This window comes from Bremia lactucae, linkage group LG12 (assembly GCF_004359215.1).
Source record: "Bremia lactucae strain SF5 linkage group LG12, whole genome shotgun sequence".
NCBI lineage: Eukaryota > Oomycota > Peronosporomycetes > Peronosporales > Peronosporaceae > Bremia > Bremia lactucae.
Genome location: NC_090621.1, coordinates 1707694 through 1726581, shown reverse-complemented (window position 1 = coordinate 1726581; position 18888 = coordinate 1707694). Strand labels below are relative to the sequence as shown.

At 47.8% G+C, this 18888-nt stretch overlaps 6 protein-coding genes across 6 annotated transcripts; 2 read left to right on the top strand and 4 right to left on the bottom strand.

Annotated features, from left to right (window-relative positions):
- Nucleotides 1–2582: 2582 nt before the first annotated feature.
- On the bottom strand, nt 2583–3242 carry CCR75_002678 (uncharacterized protein; the record flags this gene model as incomplete). Its single annotated transcript, XM_067960775.1, is given in 3 exon segments — nt 2583–2816; nt 2834–3176; nt 3229–3242. 3 exon segments carry the CDS (start codon nt 3240–3242, stop codon nt 2583–2585), a joined length of 591 nt encoding a protein of 196 aa, XP_067820550.1.
- Nucleotides 3243–3295: 53 nt separating this feature from the next.
- CCR75_002679 (uncharacterized protein) lies at nt 3296–8121 on the bottom strand (the record flags this gene model as incomplete). Its single annotated transcript, XM_067960776.1, has 2 exons — nt 3296–7127; nt 7193–8121. 2 exons carry the CDS (start codon nt 8119–8121, stop codon nt 3296–3298), a joined length of 4761 nt encoding a protein of 1586 aa, XP_067820551.1.
- Nucleotides 8122–9224: 1103 nt separating this feature from the next.
- On the bottom strand, nt 9225–10244 carry CCR75_002680 (uncharacterized protein; the record flags this gene model as incomplete). The annotated part of the gene is made up of 1 exon (XM_067960777.1): nt 9225–10244. The coding sequence occupies one exon, from the start codon at nt 10242–10244 to the stop codon at nt 9225–9227; it is 1020 nt and encodes a 339-aa protein (XP_067820839.1).
- A 188-nt stretch (nt 10245–10432) lies between these two features.
- Nucleotides 10433–14005, top strand: CCR75_002681 (uncharacterized protein). The gene is made up of 2 exons (XM_067960778.1): nt 10433–12131; nt 12375–14005. The coding sequence occupies exons 1-2, from the start codon at nt 10569–10571 to the stop codon at nt 13875–13877; spliced, it is 3066 nt and encodes a 1021-aa protein (XP_067820838.1). The 5' UTR covers nt 10433–10568; the 3' UTR covers nt 13878–14005.
- Nucleotides 14006–14482: 477 nt separating this feature from the next.
- CCR75_002682 (uncharacterized protein) lies at nt 14483–15238 on the bottom strand (the record flags this gene model as incomplete). Its single annotated transcript, XM_067960779.1, has 1 exon — nt 14483–15238. The coding sequence occupies one exon, from the start codon at nt 15236–15238 to the stop codon at nt 14483–14485; it is 756 nt and encodes a 251-aa protein (XP_067820837.1).
- A 159-nt stretch (nt 15239–15397) lies between these two features.
- Nucleotides 15398–16633, top strand: CCR75_002683 (uncharacterized protein; the record flags this gene model as incomplete). The annotated part of the gene is made up of 1 exon (XM_067960780.1): nt 15398–16633. The coding sequence occupies one exon, from the start codon at nt 15398–15400 to the stop codon at nt 16631–16633; it is 1236 nt and encodes a 411-aa protein (XP_067820836.1).
- Between the last annotated feature and the right edge of the window lie 2255 nt (nt 16634–18888).

Genomic DNA, 18888 nt, shown 5'->3' with positions numbered 1-18888 from the left:
GGAGAGCGAGGGACATCACGCGAGTAACGCGGATCCCTCAGCATTATCCGTTCGAAAAGGTCCAAGCGAGTCTTCAGGCGTTCATAACCCTGACGAGCCTTCGCTCGGACATCAACGAGATCCGAGGTCAGTCGTGAGACTTGACTCTCGAGATCCGCAATACGTCGTTCAGCAGCGTTTAACGCCTGAGACTGAACGGACGAAGGCAAAGCAGCCACGATTAGGTGGGCGAGATCGCCGCTCCTATCGGGCGCCACCGGCACTAATGGATGCGGGTGGGAATCAACGCTTTCTTGTTGGAAGGTTGCCTGCCCACCGCTCCGTGACGCAAGGGTACCATATCCTCGTCCAATGGAAAGGTTACCCGAAGAGTTTTGAGTCTTGGGAACCGATAGATACCCTACGTATTGATTGCCTGGCTTGGTTGCTTCCTATGAAAAGGAGCACCAGCTGAGGCCACTTCGCTAGTCTCAAATGGACTAGCAGAAGTAGCGTTGTGAGAAGAAACAGGGGTTATAGTACCGCCCATTATTTCTTTCACACGCAAGCGGGCGAAATTAATTCGCTGCGACCGCTGTTTCATTGCATCAAAATGCGGATGAATGCGGTGCAGGAATTCCGCATCGTATTGGTCGGGCGATTCATTTGAACGCAACACGACCAGGATCGGGAAAATACGCCCAAGCGATTTTCCCTGAGCTCTCCATGATTTTATTGGGCCATAAAAATTATTTGCGTCTACAAGAGCGCGCTCTAGGAGCGACGCTCTTGGCCCGTCTAAACGAGGCCATTTAGATGGAGGGAGCATCTTTGGAATGCCACTCGTCACATAGCCGCGTTCTAAACGACTGGCTTGTGACACCGACTGAGCACGTTCACGTGTCGTCGGCGGAGCTTTAGGCTCCGAATCCTCTTTGTAAGAACGATGATGAAGTATGGTCTGAGCATAAGGCGTTGTGGTATTACCCAACGGAGAAGCAGCTGCGCCTTTATGGGCAGCGCTCTCATTACCTGTCGCTGCGCTTTCCAGCGCAGAAGACGAGACAGCATTCGTAAATGTTGCTGTCTCCAAGTTGTGAGCCATGAGAGAAGTTTGGATGGGCAATAATGCGCCATCATCCTTTCTCATGAGTTCGTTGTCCACATCACTACTATGAGGTGACGGCAACGGTGTCGACTCATTGTAGTCGAAAATGAGCGACGGATCAGCATCCTCACTGTTAAAGTGGGATGGATCCTTCAGCCCTGTTAACGCGACAGCCGCAGTGGCTGTCAGCGTTCCGACTAAGGCATTAGCCGCGGTCGGCGAATTAACGCGGCGCGTGCGCTTAGTGTGAGGTTAAGTGGGCGTCTTCGCAGACGACCCACGAACATCGCCCCTTTTAAATGGCATCTTTGGCGCCGTGTATGGAAACACGTGCGCTAAAGCGATTGAGTGAAGTAGCGGCGCGTAAAGCTGCTCGCAGTTCCTCTCACCTCTTTGACGAATTTCAAAATGTAGATTTGTTCTTAAAGGGGGGATGGTGTAACGGGCTCAAGTTGTCCTAATATTACACAGTCCCCGTTAAGTACACTTGGTGTACTTATGGGGATGATCAATTACTTAATTGAAGTAATCAGACCCAGCACTCGGGTGTGGTGCACATTTGTGACCAATCCTTGTGTATATGATGCACTTCACATTAGGAGGGATGACGCCTAGCGTTTATCCATGATGACGGCTAGCGTCATCCGTTACGCGATGTATCTATAAAGATACGCTCGCAATACATATTAAATGATATCTATAGAGATAACATTTTAATTGGTAAAAATAGGTATTTGTATTTAGTTCTATTAAATATAAATCAGTCTGAAAACTACTACCTACTTGGTAAGTGCGCACGAGGAGACGGATTACCGCTCCCGTGACGACACTTTACCAGAGTTCTTAGTGTGTTGGGTGAGGTCGCTTGCGCGCCCACCACAACTACCTCACTGCACGCAAGAGAAACAGGTTTAACCGCTTCCTCGCTGTGCTAGGGTGTGTGCTTAAGTAAAGCGTAGCCACATTACGACGTGCCTGCCTAAATCCTCGCTGTGCTAGGATAGAGCGTGGCCGCATTACGACGTGCCCGCCTACATGTATAATGAAGTCCACTATCAGCGCAGTCTTAGTTGGAATACTCGTTTGGCTAAGAAATGGAATTTTGGATGCACTCGTTCGTGGTTCGTTACAAGCGAAAGCTGATTACAGATTCAGCATCTTGAATATATTTGTGTAGTTAAGAACATTTATCTGGTCTCTTTCCCTGAAATTAGTGTCCCTGTAAAAACACGCCTGTTAAATTTGCTTACTATAAAAGCAGACGTCGTTCGAAAAGGTACGTTGTCGATAAAAAGTCTACTCCGAAGTCCTACTTTGAACTTCAAAAAAACTTCGGTCGCTTGTTTAAATTTCTATTTGTTGAAACTCAATTGCTATCCTCTATCCCAAATTATTAGACAAATATCGCTTCTGTTCAGGTCGATGGTACTCAAACATTAGCTGAAAGTCCGGGCGTGGGTCGATCAACCAACCTTATTGAACGCTGTGCTGGAAATTATTCATTTCGCATCTTTCGATCCAGCGCGCTGCGTTGGGAGCCTGGACCAGAAAGTTTATCAATCTCAACAACAAAAGTCGGGACATAGGGATCGCCGCGGTACGTCCAAGATGTCGTAGTCGTTTGTCCTCCGTCCTTGTTGCGAGGTGTGTACGCAATATCAGGCATTCGAACGTCAGTGCCGGGAATGAACGCTCCTTTCGATGTTATCGCGCTGCCTTGTCTACCAGACTAAATTGACCAGTTACAAAGGAGCACTGTAATTTCAGACGCCACCAACGCGTTGCCGTATATGAACATTCGATATGGTATATAGCGGCCTCGTCGATGAAGAACGCTGGCTGTTCGTTAAACACGGGGTTTACCAGTGAACCGTGCTTCTTCACGTAAGAATTCAACTGCTTCAGCTTGACTAAAGGATAGTCCTTGACATGGCACAAAGTCTTTTTTGTTCTCAAGTCGTGGATGAGCTGCGTAAACACGTCTTTTTGAAAGTTTTTGCTTGCCTTGCATGGCGTTCTTTCACAATAGTTGCGTTTCTTCCTCAGAAAAATCCCCACTAAGTTTTTCACAGTCCCGACAGAGAAGATTCTTTAGAATATAACCAAAAGAGAAGAAAAGAAAAATGTTGGCATTATCAGACATAGCTTGTCGCATTCTTGTGTATTATACTTATAACGCGCTGGATACGATGTATATCCGTATTATATTTAGCGCGTCGAACTTTCGAGCGACTCAATCGCAAAGCGAATCATGTAAACCCAATTGTCAACCTCTTCTTCGCTCTCGGCCGCAATGATAAAGGACCGTCGTTGATTTTTCATCACTTGGCCTTGTTTCGTCCATTCTGTGACTTGAATTTGGAAGCAATTGACCTTTGCTGCCACCTCCGGATCACATGCGCTTACTTTCGCGTCTTTTAAAAACAAAACCGTGCCAAATTGCAAAGCCGCTAGTCTACAAGTGTCCCCAAACACGGGGTCATCGTCTTCGTATTGCAGTAGCAAGCAGTCGCTCTCCAAAACAGCGTAGCGAGACTTCCATTGCCGAGCGTTCTTAAGTCCCTTTAATTTCAAGTGTGAAAACATGCTGCAATACTTTTTGACAAGCACACGATCTGCTTTCAGGCGTATACATGCCGTTTGTTTGCATGCCACTTGCAATTGCTGCTTCCCAAAGATATTGTTGGTCAAAGGTATTGAAGCAATCAAACAACTGTCGGAGTCAGTCGCCAAGTCATTTCCGTATTCAGACTCACTATTGTACAGCCCTTGTGTCCTTGACATTTCCGAAGACGAATAATACGACGCGTCACTGATTCGGTGAGCGCCGGAGTGAGAGTTGCGCCTTGTATGTAGACGCCGGCGTCGTCCATTCTTCAAAATTGGGGAGCGCGAGCTTTTTTTTCCATTTTCAGTAGGTGTAAGTGCCCGCCGAACCTCTTGGATAAACCCTCTACCTTCAGTAAAAGACGCCGAGATCGTCAATAATACGGGGCGAGTAAGACTCTCGTTGGCCTTTGCAAAAAAATTGTGACGAAGCTCCCGTTGCTGTTGCTCGCGAAAGTCTGCAATTCGTGCATTGAGCTTGTCAAGCTGACCGCGAAGTAACTGATCACGAATGACACTACGCATAAAGCCATGACAAAACTCGAACTTGACTTTAACGAAGCTACTAGGTGGAGCTGTCTGACTTGTGGTCAAACGAGCACCTCTTGCTCCTAATGATGCTTTGGATGAGGTAGGCACACCACCAATGAACGTGTCAATCTTTCGAATCATTGCCAGCTGCTCAAGGTCCACCAGGTCTTGAGATAGCCGCGATAGATGCGCCTCGATGGGACATGCACCTCGAAGCATCTCCTCGTCAAAGACTAATCCTATGGCACTCGCTGTCTTCATGAGCATGCGTTGCGAGCATGTCAGCTGGTCTAGCATAGTAGTAATAACGCTTTTCACGGTCCGCGGCGGTCGCAGTCCGATGCAATTTGTCAGTGTCTGAAGATTCGACACGGAAAGAGAATTCGATGACGACGAAGACAATGAGTAATGATCTCCACTGCTTCCAGCATGAAAAATGGAGCGTAAGCGGCCCTTTGAGCGAGACCGCTTCTCGTTTAGCGCTCCTACTGCAGCCCCAATAGCGTGCGATGAACCACTAGGTCGTCGTGATGATGAAAAATTGTAGCACGTCCGACAATGACGAACAGGTTCGCTATACTTCCCTGGAATCTTTGCTCGGCACGCTTTAGGAGTACATTCAGCACAAAAATAGTAGCCACAACATTTGCATTGATGCTTAGTCTTCTTGATTCCTTCCGTCTCAGCGCTCTCATTCATCTCTTTCTCAATGTCAACTTTTTTCTTGTCTTTTTCCTTCTCTTTCTTTGCACAACCAAAGCAAATGTGGCACGCAAAGCAAAATTGCGCCTTTGATTTTTCGCCCCAGGATTTCTGTACATGTAACTCGCACGTGCGAATCCCTTTTTTTTCATAAACTTTTATAACTTGTTGTGCTTGCAATTCCGTAATAAGTTCGTGGAGAAAGAGCGGGTTCCCCTGACAACGCGAAACGAGAATTGCAAGAAGGTCATCAGGAATTACTGGGACCTGAAGAATATGCCGTGACAGCATCTCCGTCTCGCTATTGCTAAATGTATCGAGGTATTTGAATGATGAAGACTTGAGGCCCTTGAGCAGGCGCAACTGCTTGTGAAACGAGCAACTCGCAGTATTCTCACCTAATGCCAAGCCTGGTGACCTAGTCCCGATAGCGACCATACAGTTGGTAAAATACTTCGCGATGATCATGACGAGAACCCATGATTTTCCGTCCATATGCATGGCGTTATCAAGGCAAAATACAGTTGCTCGTTCGCGTGACATTGCGTGAAGCGTACACAAAATAAGAATGCCGCTCATATCCAGGTCATCGGGTTTCCATGCCGAATCTTGTGTATCTTCATCCACATTCCGTGAAATATTACTAGTGCTTTTTTCACAACAAACTGAAGCACTTAGAGACGGTCGAGCATCTTCCTTCTCAGCCAATTCCATCTCAAGCAAACCCAAAAACCACGACGCGATCTCATTTTCTTTGACGCTAAGCTTTCTATCTGGTGCTTCTGCAAATGCATAGCCACACGCACGCATCGCATCCTCATAGGGTTGGCCTTCGACAGTATTTTCCTCGCTTTGATTAGAGATGTAATGTACTTCTTGAACATCGCCAGTAGGCTCGAAATTGCAAGATTTATGCTTCACAAAGCTTGTGTCGGTCGCTGAATTATCACAATTTCCCTTGATGTCCGAAAAATCATCAAAGTCGGTATCTAAAATGGAATTGAGTAAATGCGCATATCGGACAAGCGTCGTATTGGAAGAGGCACCTTCGCAAATGTTCTGCCTCACAAAGTGCGCCACACACTCTCGCCTCTTCGTTTCAGCCAGTCGGCTCGAAGTTTGGGCAACCGTTGAACCCATTAATGTCGCGGAAGCTGGTGAAAGCGCAGAAGCAGGCTCTCCGCTCTGTAATGTGTCCATTGCTCCTCGAGTGATAAGCTCAGACCAAACAGCATACGGCTTTTTTGTGGAGAACGGGCTGGCTGTACTCACCAACACCTGATAATCCTCTGCTTCCGGGCTTGCGAGCGCCGATCGTAGGACAACCGTCTTACCTACACCTATATCACCTTCGAGTATAAACGCCCCCCCTGGAGCAAAAGCATTCAAATGGGAACATTTATCAAGAAGAGCTGCCCGAGCTTCAATGAAACTCTTGCTTTCGACAAGTTCACTCGCCGGTAGACACTGGCGGTCAGCACGCAGCGAGAGTCGCCGCTGAGCATCACGCACCTGAACGCGATGCATATTGTCCATTAAGTTCTGAATTGGTGCAGCGCGGCTAACGACTGACAAAGCATTAGCACGCGATGGCCGCCCTAATACTTCTTCGCCTGATATGGTTCTATTGATTTTGCTTTGTCGGGTAGGTCGCTGAAGCGTAGACGATAAGTGAAAATCCATTAGTATCGACATTCGTGGATAGGGCCGATGAATTTTAATACTCTCGTTCTTCCCCTTGACCATGATCTCTGGGCGCTTTTCAAAGTGAAGCACATCTTGCGCGTGAATTTTTGTCGCAGCGTCTGTAATAACACCCCCACCTTCCAATTTTGCTCGCTGCATGAGTCGGGCTGACAGGTTGACAATATCGCCGAGCACCGTATACTCCCTTCGATTGCCTTGGTGCCCAACAACGCCACACAATGCCGTACCGGTTGTAATGCCCACGGATGCCTTGAGTCCGTTGTTTCCCAAAGCTGCACAAATAGCAAGAGATGCCAAGATGCCTCGAATCGGGTCGTTTACGTGGGTAACGGGTGGCAGCCCGAACGCAGCGACGACAGTGCTGCCTTTATCGTCGATAAGGAATTTGTTTATAGTGCCTTCATAGTCGTACACACACTTCTGGACAAAAGCAAATGCGTCCTGAAGTCGCTGCAAATCCTTCGCCCCGAGCATGTTTGTTAGATCCTGCTCGCTGTAGTAAAAACATGTCAGTCTCATGGTCGCATAATGGCCCCGATGCCTAGTAGAAACATGTACCTGAAGCCGAGATTAATAAATAAAACCGTCACGTTTCTTAATTCTGATCCCCAGAACTCATCGTGCACATCAAGATAAGGCCACACAGCACGTGATACATATTGCTTCATGCGCGTATGAAGAAGCGCGTCGTGGCGCGTGTATGACGGTCGCCTGGAGCAAATTTTAACAGGTTTATTCACTGCAGTCACCTTGTGGAAGTAATGCATCCCGACATCATTGTTACCATCAAGATTAGACACCGGTGCACCGTCAAAGTACTCATGAATACGTTTCCAGCACGCATCTGAACAAATAACTTCCCCTGCTTCAGCCTGATGCTCAGCATTAAATGCTTGCTCCAATGCTGGCCCTACTGCAATGTACTCAATGCGAGTCATGGCTCCATCGCTCTCGCCTCCAAGATGCGCGATTGTGGCTTCACCGATGCCGACCCCCACTTTCACACTTAAAATAACGCCTGGAGCCAACTCAGCCTCATGAAGATGTGACTGAATGCGTAAGGCACACTGTAAAGCTCGACGAAGTAAGCTGTCCATTGTATCCTCCTTGCTTTCTGGCCAAAAGATAAGCATGGCATCTCCTGCAAACTTAAACACGTCTCCACCAGCACTAGACACGAGACGTAAGAGCTGCTCAAAGTACGAATTTAAATGCTTGCCCAGATCCTCTGCACCTACAGGTCCTCGAGAAGCTAGTAGCTCGGTCATGGCTGTAAATCCAGACACGTCCGCAAACATGCTTACGACAGTCATGCGGTGGGTCGTAGGCATTCGCAACGGAGATTGCATGTCTTGTTTTTCCAAATGTCGTCGTACAACGGCGGGCAAATATGCGGTGAGCCGCATGTCAAGCTCCTTCCGAAGCATACCAGAGCTTGCACGCTCGCGTGACGCCTTTCTCATCTCCATTCTTGGCTCCTCCACCATTGCAAGGACTGAGCTTTGAATGGGTTTAGCTAACAACAAAAGGAAGCCTTCGATGGCTTGTGCAGCGCGGACTCCAAATAGAAATGACGTTACGCTGCGGTTGAAGTGACAATCACTCTGACCTTATCCTTTGCTTTAAAAGGCCATTCCATGGGTCACTAACTCCTTTAGAATGGACATACGGCTCAATCATGCGGACCAGGAATCGACAACTGCACGACATTAAGACCATTGCGGGCCTCTTAGCCATACACTTGCCCCCATTTAGACTTGCGTGCAACAATATAGAAGCTGGAGTTTATTTTCTCGATCTGTGACGTGTGTACACTTGACACATTTTAAGTTGCAGCTCGAACTGGAAAGATCTACCGGCCATCTAAAGTTCAGCTGCAACTTCAGCCACAAATTAAGCCACAGTTGGTGTCTCATTTAATTTAGGAACCGTCAATTTACCACGAACGGAGCCGCGACATGATTAAACGTGCTTCTTTAAACCTTGCTTCTTGACCATTTTCGATAAAAAAATTAGACTGCTTTCTATCTACGCAGCTCGCAAGGCTATGACAAGTGTGTGTAGAGGTATCGCCGATACTCTACCGTGGCCTTTAAAGGGAGCAGATTATATAAGTAATGTGGTTTGTCGAAAAAAAACTGAACGGAAGATATTACAGGTAAAAAATTAGCTTTTAGAAAACTTCATTTCAATCGAACACCAAACCGCAACTTTGGCAAGCAAGCTTACTAATCACTATGAGTATCTGGGCCTCACCAAATACTGTCTCGTCGACGCTCACGTTTGCATTTTTTTGTCACATTGGATGATAAATGTTAATATGTTTGGGAATTAATTGCTGCAGCAAGAAAAATGATTGTATATCGATAAGTGGCATGATTAACAGCAGATCTACGGCATGACATCCCATTGCTTTCTATGTATAATTTGACTTGCAAAAATGGTGAATAGTAATTGTTATTATTGTAAGCTTAGTGCAACGAATCGCTCAACGAGCTTCTCACGCGGAATGCTAAAAACACATGGTGCTCGGCACAACTTTAAGTACAGTTTAATAGGATGCACAATTGTTTTCTTCCTAGCTATCCTTTCATTTATTCAGAGTCTGACGCCACGAAGCAATTTCATCTTTGACCAGCTGTGAAGACCCAACGTGTTCGTGCTCGTACCCGAATCGCAAACGGCAATTCTTCACACCACAATCAAATCCTTCGTGCTCAGATTCATCTTTAGGCTCAGATTCATCTTTCTTGATAATCTCCTTCCTGCTTGCCTTATTCTGACAGCCTTTCAAAATTTGGCGCTCATTAGTCAGCACGTTGCTTTTTATCAGCCACGGCAAGTACCGCGCTTCCCACAGAACGTCCAGATCCGACAATATTGCCTTTAAATCTAGCGCAAGCGAGTTCACGCACTCACCCCTTCTAAATGCTGCCAAGGCAGGTGCAGAGCCTATTCGCAGCACACGAAGCGATTCATCATCACGCGCTGATATCACTATATAAAATTTTGTTCCTAAAAAGCGCTGTGCGATTTCTGTCATCTTATTGCGCATGGCACGCAAATATTGTGCCGTCTTAGCTGCGCTATTATCCACTACAAGCGCCACACGTGGCACCTCCGGTTCATTTCGCAGCTCCTGCACAAGCTGCGATAACTCTGCATCCAGAGCCACCCCGTAGCCTTCAGCAATATTCTGCTTAGCATTTTGAATTTGCTTTTCAAGCTCCTGACGACGAGCGGCTAGCATGACTTCCATACTCAAGTCGTCATCACTTTCGTCAAAATCATCAACATCCGACTCAGAGTCAGATATAAGCGCCTGCTTCAGCTGCGAAACTTGAGGCGCGAGCACTAAAGGCTGTTGCGTGACTATAGGAGGCAAAGTAAACAACTGTTGACGCATTCGCACCGCTCCACTCGTTGGATCATTTGCCGTCAAGACGGCTTTGACCTTCATGGCTTTCTTGTACTCCTGTTCATCGCGCTCGCAACACGAGGCGAGCGTTGGGTCAAACGCCATATCAACCTCATCCAAATCATAGCTGTCAAGTTGATGGTGCGCGTGATTTGTTTGAGTGCACGCGCTATGCTTGGCGACAGTCTCCATCACTATTTATTTTAATAGCGAATTCTTTTTTTTTTAATTTTGGCATCTCCAACGTAATTGTTTTAAAATATGAAAAGCTACATAGAAAACAACCCATTGAAGCAAAACCAAACCTGATTGGCCATATTGATTTCAATCGCCCTGACCCAGTCATCGCTACCGCCTCACACTCGAAGGGTCAAGCGTCGAGATCGGCTCGTTTTCCGTCGTCCCGACCAGCATTCAGCAGTGTCGTTCCTGCGACTATCTTGATCTTGTCGAGTGACAACTTTTCGTGGAACTGTAGTATCCTCCTTAGTCAAGTAGATACGCGATCAACTCGTAATGCAGGCATCCATCGTGACTTCGACGCGCGTGGCGTGCACGGCACTCCGTCGACCGTACAAGCGACAAATCGATTGCGTACACATGCATCGCAGCGTGCTGAGTCTGATTATGCGCCGTAAAAGCTCCTCGGCTCACGAAGTGGCCAGGACATGGACTACTGCCAACTCGGACTCAACCGACGAGTTTGAGCCTCGGATTGAATACGTCAAAACGCGTCGCCTGGCTGAGGCCGACTGGTCCATTCGCGCAAAGAACATGATTCCTCGTTCTACAGTTGAGAAGCCGTACGAGCTAGCACCATTGACATTAGGGCTTGATGATCTTCTTGGCAACACAGTGAAGCTATGCAAGAGCTCTCGCTCTTATATGTCCGACGAAGATGTGGAGAAGTGGCTTGAAACTTTTGAGATTCCGACGGAGCAGCTAGCCAAATGCTCAACGAGCGAAGAGGTCCAAGAAATGCGTCGTCGCTATGCGCGTCAGCTCCGTCTTGAATGCTCCGTCTACGAAATGGCCATGGACAAATACTCGGCCTCGCAAGAAAAGGTGCGACAGATTGGACGTACCACAGAGACCAACGCAGCTAAGGATTTAATTCGGAAATGGATACCTGAGACGGAAAAGTATGTGAAGGTTGAGCAGCAAAAGATCAAGAATGGGAAACACAGCACCGATAGCAATATCTACGGACCGGCTCTAATGCTTTTAGATCACGCTGTGCTCGCTGCAACGGGCATGAATATTATGCTGAATATGTGCCTTATGGAGTCCAAAGGTCCGAAGTTTATTAAACTTGCCCTTGCAATGGGGAAAGCGGTCCAGGAAGAAATTATTTCGAAAAAAGAGGAAAGTACGAAAAGGTACAATGGGGACGAAGAAAAGTTTTTTCTACAAGTGTCGCAGAAAATCAAGCTTGAAAGTTTAAAAGTTCGAATGAAAAATTATATTGACACAGTCGGAGGCTGGGACAAGCGGCTTCAATTAAAAGTTGGGGCAGCCGTCGTGGATTGTATCCAGCGCACGTGTTATGTACCGAATGCATTTGGGGAGGTCTCCACTCCCGAACTATGCGCTGCGAGAGGTTTGCCTGCCCCTGAACCAGCTTTTCTTCATAATTACGTTTTTGACCGCAATCGTCGGGCGGGCGTGATTCAGATCCACCAGCGAATAGCTGACACTGTGCTAGCCACGAACCCAGACGCAAACGTTTTGCCATGGACTGCGCGGTACTTGCCAATGCTTGTGCCTCCTCGCCCGTGGGTTGACGTTGTGAATGGCGGTTATTTAAAATTACGAACGAAGATCATGCGTCAACGCGATTCAGCGTGGCAAATGGATTGTGTGCAGCGTGGTGACATGGATGGCATTTTAAAGGCGTTGAACCTTATGGCGGACGTGCCGTGGGTAATTAATCGAGAAGTGCTGGATGTGGTTCTTCAGATTTGGGAAAATGGCGGCAATTTTGGTGACTTGCCGACACGTAAGGACGTCCCGCTTCCAGATCCCGAGAGTCCTGAATTTGCCAATGACCCGACGCTATATCAGAAGAATGTTCGGAAGGTAAGCTTTGAAAAAATTACATTTATGGCTAATAGCATGCAACAGAATCAAGCCCACATGATGACACACCCACGTCATGTGGGTTCAAACTGATTGCTATATGAAGCAGTTGCTACTTGAAGGCTCATGGGTTTATTCTCCTACTGAGCATTTCTAGAGGTTCCACAAAATGGAGCTTTGTCACTCACATCTAATTCCTACAGTCGCTGTGAATACTACTAACCCCTTGCTGTTGAAATGCAGATTGAACAATTAAACCGGGAATTTCACTCGCTGCGCTGCGACACGCTGTACAAGCTGCAAGTCGCGGAAGAGTTTAAAGACGAGCCGGAGCTTTACTTTCCTTACAATATGGATTTTCGTGGTCGTGTGTATCCTATTCCTCCTAATTTAAACCACCTCGGCTCAGATCTATCTCGTAGCTTATTAATCTTTAAAGATCGTAAACCATTGGGCGAACATGGTCTGCGATGGATGAAAATTCACTTGGCAAACGTTTTTGGAGTGGACAAGTGCTCGTTCGATGAGCGTGTGGAATTTGCCAATGCGCACATGGACAAGGTCGTGGCGTCTGCAAAGAACCCACTCGGTCAAGACGATTGCGCCTGGTGGAAAGGTGCAGACTACCCGTTCTTGGCTCTGGGCGTGTGTTTTGAACTCAGGCGTGCGATTGAGTCGCCTGATCCGACCAAGTATCTTTCAAACATTCCTATTCACCAAGATGGTTCATGCAATGGACTGCAGCATTATGCGGCTTTAGGCCGTGACCTTTGTGGAGGCGCACAAGTGAATTTAGTGCCAGCAGGACGACCGAGTGACGTCTATATGGGGGTAGCGACCCAAGTCATGGCCAAGGTAGAGCACGATGCTGCCCAGGATGTGCCAAGCCCCGACGAAGTGCGCGCAATGATTCTCAATATCCCTGTAAACGACTCGACGGAATCCTGTGCGCAACGAGCCAAGCTCCGACACCTCTTGGATCGAGCGCAACGTAAAAAGTGTGCCCAATTCTTACAAGGCATTATCACGCGCAAGGTGGTTAAACAGACGGTTATGACGAGTGTGTATGGTGTCACGTACATTGGGGCGCGGAAACAAATTTCCGCGCGTTTGCATGAAACATTCTTAACTAAAGGTCATATTATGGATGACAAATTAGAGGATGCGATCTATCATGCGTCTTGCTACTGCGCCGAGTTGACGATTGGGTCTATGGGAGATCTATTTAACTCGGCTCGTGGTATCATGTCGTGGCTAGCCAGATGTGCTGCGAAGGTTGGGGAAAGCGGGCAGCCAATGTCATGGATCACACCCCTTGGGCTGCCTGTGGTCCAGCCATACCGAAGCAAGGCAACCAAGCAAGTGCGCACCAAAGTGCAACATGTGCTTATGGTGGATAATGAAGGGCAACCAGTAAGCATTGGCCGACAAAAATCGGCTTTTCCGCCGAATTTTGTCCATTCACTGGACTCGACACATATGATGCTAACGGCGCGTCGTTGCCTCGAAGATGATAAAATTTCGTTTGCGGCTGTGCACGATAGTTACTGGACGCATGCGTGTTCTGTGGATACGATGAACCGCCGATTGCGTGAAGAATTTGTAAATTTGTATGAGCAACCTCTGTTGGAAGATTTGCTGACAGAGTTGCATTTGCGTTTCCCTGATATGGCGTTCGACGATGTTCCACAGCTGGGTGACTTGGACCTTCGCAGTGTTTTGGACAGTTTGTATTTTTTCAACTAAGGCGCTGGTGCCATATAGCTATTTTTTAATCTATATATAGCTGTAACATTTCTAAACCGCGAGGATTATGTCACTAGACATTTATATTATACCATTAATGGAACATTCTGGCAAATGCTACATACAAACTATTTGTGTATCGGTTTCCTATATACCACGTGCACCCCATCATGGTCATAATAATGAAGAAATAACGAGAAAAATTGACAACCAACTTTTGCTGATTAAGCCGTCAGCGATACGGCTTCACGCAAATTTGGCTTTACTCAGATTCTTTGTTATCATTCAAATGGCTGGTATGCGTTATTTTTGGTCAATGTAAGCATAGCGCAGATGCTATGTAGAAGCTTTGCAGCTTGAAATCTTGCTATGAAGTGGTCAGCGGTTGTTTTCCTTTACAAAGCGTCGTGACCTTCATGATATGTGTCTTTTGAAATTATACTTATTTATGTAACAGCCTTTTCATGTTCCAAAACACAGATTGACCTCAATTTGAGCATTTGAGCTCTTTCGATTATGACATTAAATGAAAGGTTTGTACTAGGGTTGCAAGATAGATCCTCTCGCTTTATCTGATATCAGCAATTGTCGAGTCATTACCTCGTTTAAATGACACCAACCTCGTTCTTTAGCTTATCAACAAGCTCGTCAACAGTCGACACCTTGATACCAGCCTTTCGCGAGGCAGGGTTCTTCACTTCCACCACTTCAATGCGCGGGGCAAGGTCCACACCAAAGCTGTCGGCCTCAAACGTCTCAATTTTCTTCTTCTTGGCCTTCATAATGTTTGGCAACGTGGCATAGCGTGGCTCATTCAGACGCAGGTCGGCAGTCACCACAGCGGGCAAGCACAGTTTAAGCGTCTCAATCCCAGAATCAGTCTCCCGGGTGATGTTGAGACAATCGCCTTCGATCGTGATGTCGGATGCAAATGTGCCCTGGCTCCAATCTAGAAGGCCTGCGAGAAGGGGCCCAGTCTGGGCGGCATCGGCGTCGATGCTTTGCTTGCCGCACATGACGATTTGTGGATCCTCTTTGGCCACGATCTCCTTCAGTAGCTTGGCTACAGCCAGTGGCTGCAGCTCCTGGTCTGTGCGCATGTCCGTATTGATGTGAATACCCCGATCTGCGCCCATAGCGAGGGCCGTACGCAGCGTCTCTTGGGCTTGTTTAGGCCCAATCGACACGGCAACGATCTCAGTGGCCACCTTTTTTTCTTTCAAGCGAATAGCCTCCTCCACGGCAATCTCGCAAAAGGGATTCATACTCATCTTAACATTCTTTAAATCCACGCCTTTAGGCTCCACGCGGATCTTGACAGCGTAGTCCACTACACGCTTTACGGGAACTAAAATCTTCATCGCGACACGTAGGAAGATCCGACGCTTGGTTGTTGAATGAAAATGATTAAGCGATTTGAAGTAGTATTTAAAACAACATAGTCTATTTAATGAAAGTCAAAATTGCTCCAATAATTGGGTCTTGTAGACTCATTTCCTAGCGCGAGAGCCCATTTTGCAATGTGCAGTATGTTCCACCGGTCCTTGCGTCGTTCAATCTCGCGCGTCACATTTTCTCCCGCGTCGCGAACTATTCCCTCTCGATGTTTCTCCATCAGCCACGAAATCTCTGCATCTTCTCATTCGTCCACTGACCAATTCATTCAGGATGAGTACTACGATACTACGCATCCCAGCGCCGTCTCGAGTGCGTACCAGCTACCTGGGACATTGCGACTCGAAAATGGCACCGAGCTCGAGGCGCCCGTCGTGGCTTATACCACCTATGGCAAGCTCAATGCAGCGCGAGATAACGTCATTGTGCTATGCCATGCCCTCACGGGCCACGCGCTCGTACATCAATACTGGGACGCCATGGTCACGCCCGAGTGGACAAACAAGTACTTTATTGTTTGCAGCAATGTCTTGGGCTCGTGCTACGGCAGCACGGGACCCACATCTGTGAACCCACGCACAGGAAAATTCTATGGACCAGATTTTCCCGCCGTGACGTTGCGTGACGCCGTTGCGCTACAGCGAAGACTGCTTGAGGACAGATTGGGTGTGCGCCAGGTCCAGGCGGTGATTGGAGGCTCGCTAGGTGGCATGCAAACACTCGAGTGGGCGTTCCAAGGACAAGAGTATGTTAAACGTTTTATAGTTATTGCATGCGGCGCCCAGCACTCGGCGTGGCAGATTGGCATTAGCGAACTGCAGCGGCAAGCCATTTACATGGATCCAAACTTTTGTAATGGCTACTATACTCTTGACGCGCCTCCGCACGAGGGCCTTGCACTTGCTCGCCAAATTGCCATGGTGAGCTATCAAACGCATGCTGTCTATACACAAAAGTTTCAACGATGCCAAGACGCGCACTTAGATCAGCGCGACAAGCTCGCGCTCAAGTACGGACGCTACGTGGTGCAGTCGTATCTTGCGTACCAGGGCCTCAAATTCTTGTCTCGGTTTGATGTCAATTCGTACTTAACGCTTTTGCATATGATGGATACACATGACGTCGGACGGGACCGGGGCGGTGTCGAGAAGGCGCTGAACTCGTTGTGCCAGCCGTCGCTAGTTATTGGCATTGATTCGGATGTGTTGTATCCAATCGTTGAGCAGCAAGAGATTGCCACGCGATTGACTAATTCGGAGCTTGTAGTGCTTCCGTCACCTCACGGTCATGATGGCTTCCTTCTTGGGCAAGAAGCCATAAGCGACCTTACTCTGAAATTTCTCGCTCGAACTGAGAATTAAAGGTCGCGTGGATACCGTAAAAGTACCGTACTCCTATGTTTACTAGATGTCGTTGCTCCTGTGCGAGGACCCAATTGGCTGAAACGATTCGGCTCCGCGTCCAGCAGCAAAGGTATGACCAGCTTTGCATAAATAATAGAAAGTTCAGTTCAATGTTTTTCAATTTTTATCGGCATTCGCTTCCAAGTGGTAATTAAGCTGACACGCAAGATAGCTTGGCTGGTGATTATGCAAGGATATGGCGCGTAGCTGACACATTGAGTCAGTGCCAGTCGGCCTTTGGACCGAAGCGGCATCTTACAGGACTCACATTCTTATAAGGATATGTTTTGTACATGAGAGATTGACCATCCCCTTCAACACACCAAGTTAACTTAACGGGAACTGTGTAACATTAGGGCAACTTTAGCCCGTTACGATGATAATGCGACGAATTACAGACCTATCGCTCTAGGAAGGATGACGCCCAGCGTCATTCGTGATGACGGCTAGCGTCATCCGTTACGCGAGGTATCTAGAAAGACACGCTCGCAATACATGTTAAGTGTTATCAGTAGAGATGACATTTTACTTGGTGAAAATAGGTATATATATTTAATACGATTAAATATAAATCAGTCTGAAAATTACTTCCTACTTGATAAGTGCGCATGAGGAGCCGGATTACCGCTCCCGGGACGACTCTTATTTACAGTTCTTAGTGTGTTGGGTGAGGACGCTTGCGCGCCCACCACAACTACATTACTGCTGTAACGTGGTAAGAGCCCGTTACCGTCTTACACTAATAATTAAGCTGAGGAAACGCTGTGATTTATAAGGTAATTTTAACTCTGTTTATTTGTGTTTTTGTAATTCGCAGTAAGTGCGAATATGTTCCCTAGCTCATGGGAACCTCTCAAATATAGAACTAATTATTATTGGCTAATTATTGGGTATGGCACCCCAATAATAAACCAATAATAAATAGACGCGCAGTATCCGCTATCCGGATACTGCCTACACTTAATGTATGTAATTATGTAATAAAACTATGACTACTTAATATAATGGGTTGCCCCATTACAACTGCAGCAAGAGAAGCAGGTTAAACCGCTTCTTCGCTGTGCTAGGGTGTGTCTAAGTAGAGCGCGGCCACATTACGACGTGCCCACCTACACTTGGTAGCACTTGAAATCCTTCCCACGACCCGCATCTCTGCGTGTGTACGTGAGGATGGGCCTCAATATTGATTGAACTCATTTTCCCCATCTCTCCGAACATCATCGGGAGATGTCAGGGCTAATGGCGCAGGGACTTGGTGAACAAGCCCTGGCCAGGCTCCTGGGTAGTCCTCCTAAGCAACATGTTGCTCAGTTGGAGCAGTTTGAGGCATTCGTGGTCGGACAGCGGAGGGCCGTGTCCGAGGCACAGGGCCATGCTGCGGCGGAGTTCGTCACTCAGACTCAGGATTAGCTGAGGCATGAGCAGGCTCGGAGCGAGGCTCTCAACAGGACTGTTGAGATGCTCTCTGCCCGGCCGCATCAGCCGAGGCCCATTCGGATGGACCCGCCCAAGTTCGATGGAACTGCGGCGCACACGATTGTCCACTGGCTTTTAGCCGTGGAGCAATGTGGTGTCGCCCAGCTCATCGAGGACGACAGCCGGATGGTGTCGTACGCTATGTCGCATCTGCGCGGTAAGGCCTCAGAGTGGGCTTACTCGGCGCTTATGGCGGACAGAAAAGCGTTCCCCTCATGGGCGATCTTTAAGGATAAGATTCGCGCCATGTACCAGCCGCCGAACAACGAAGTGTTGCTTCAGGCGCGCTTCTTTGGGGCGCGACAGGCGAAGCGATCTCTGCAAGAGTATGTGCAAGAGATGCGCTCGCTGTCCGCATCCATAACCGTAGGTCCGATTCCGGAGCACATTAAGGTGCCCACGTTTATGAACGGACTACGGCATGGCCCATCGCGACAGGCCCTTTTCAGAAAGGTGCCGTCGACGATGGAAGAGGCAATCCAAATTGCCTTAGTTGAGGAGCAATCCTACAACAGTGCCTCGGCGACAGCTTGGTATAAGCCGTCGGCCGAGAGGACAGATGCCACTCCTATGGAGTTGGGCAATGCAGACGTGGTCTGTTTTAAATGCGGCAAGCGCGGCCATATGATGGCTCGCTGCTATGCCAGGGTCCCTGCTGGGGCAAAAATGCCCAGCAAGAGGACTCCCTTCCCAAAGGGCGATGGCAAGAACCAGCGTGCGAGACGCATGAGTTCTGC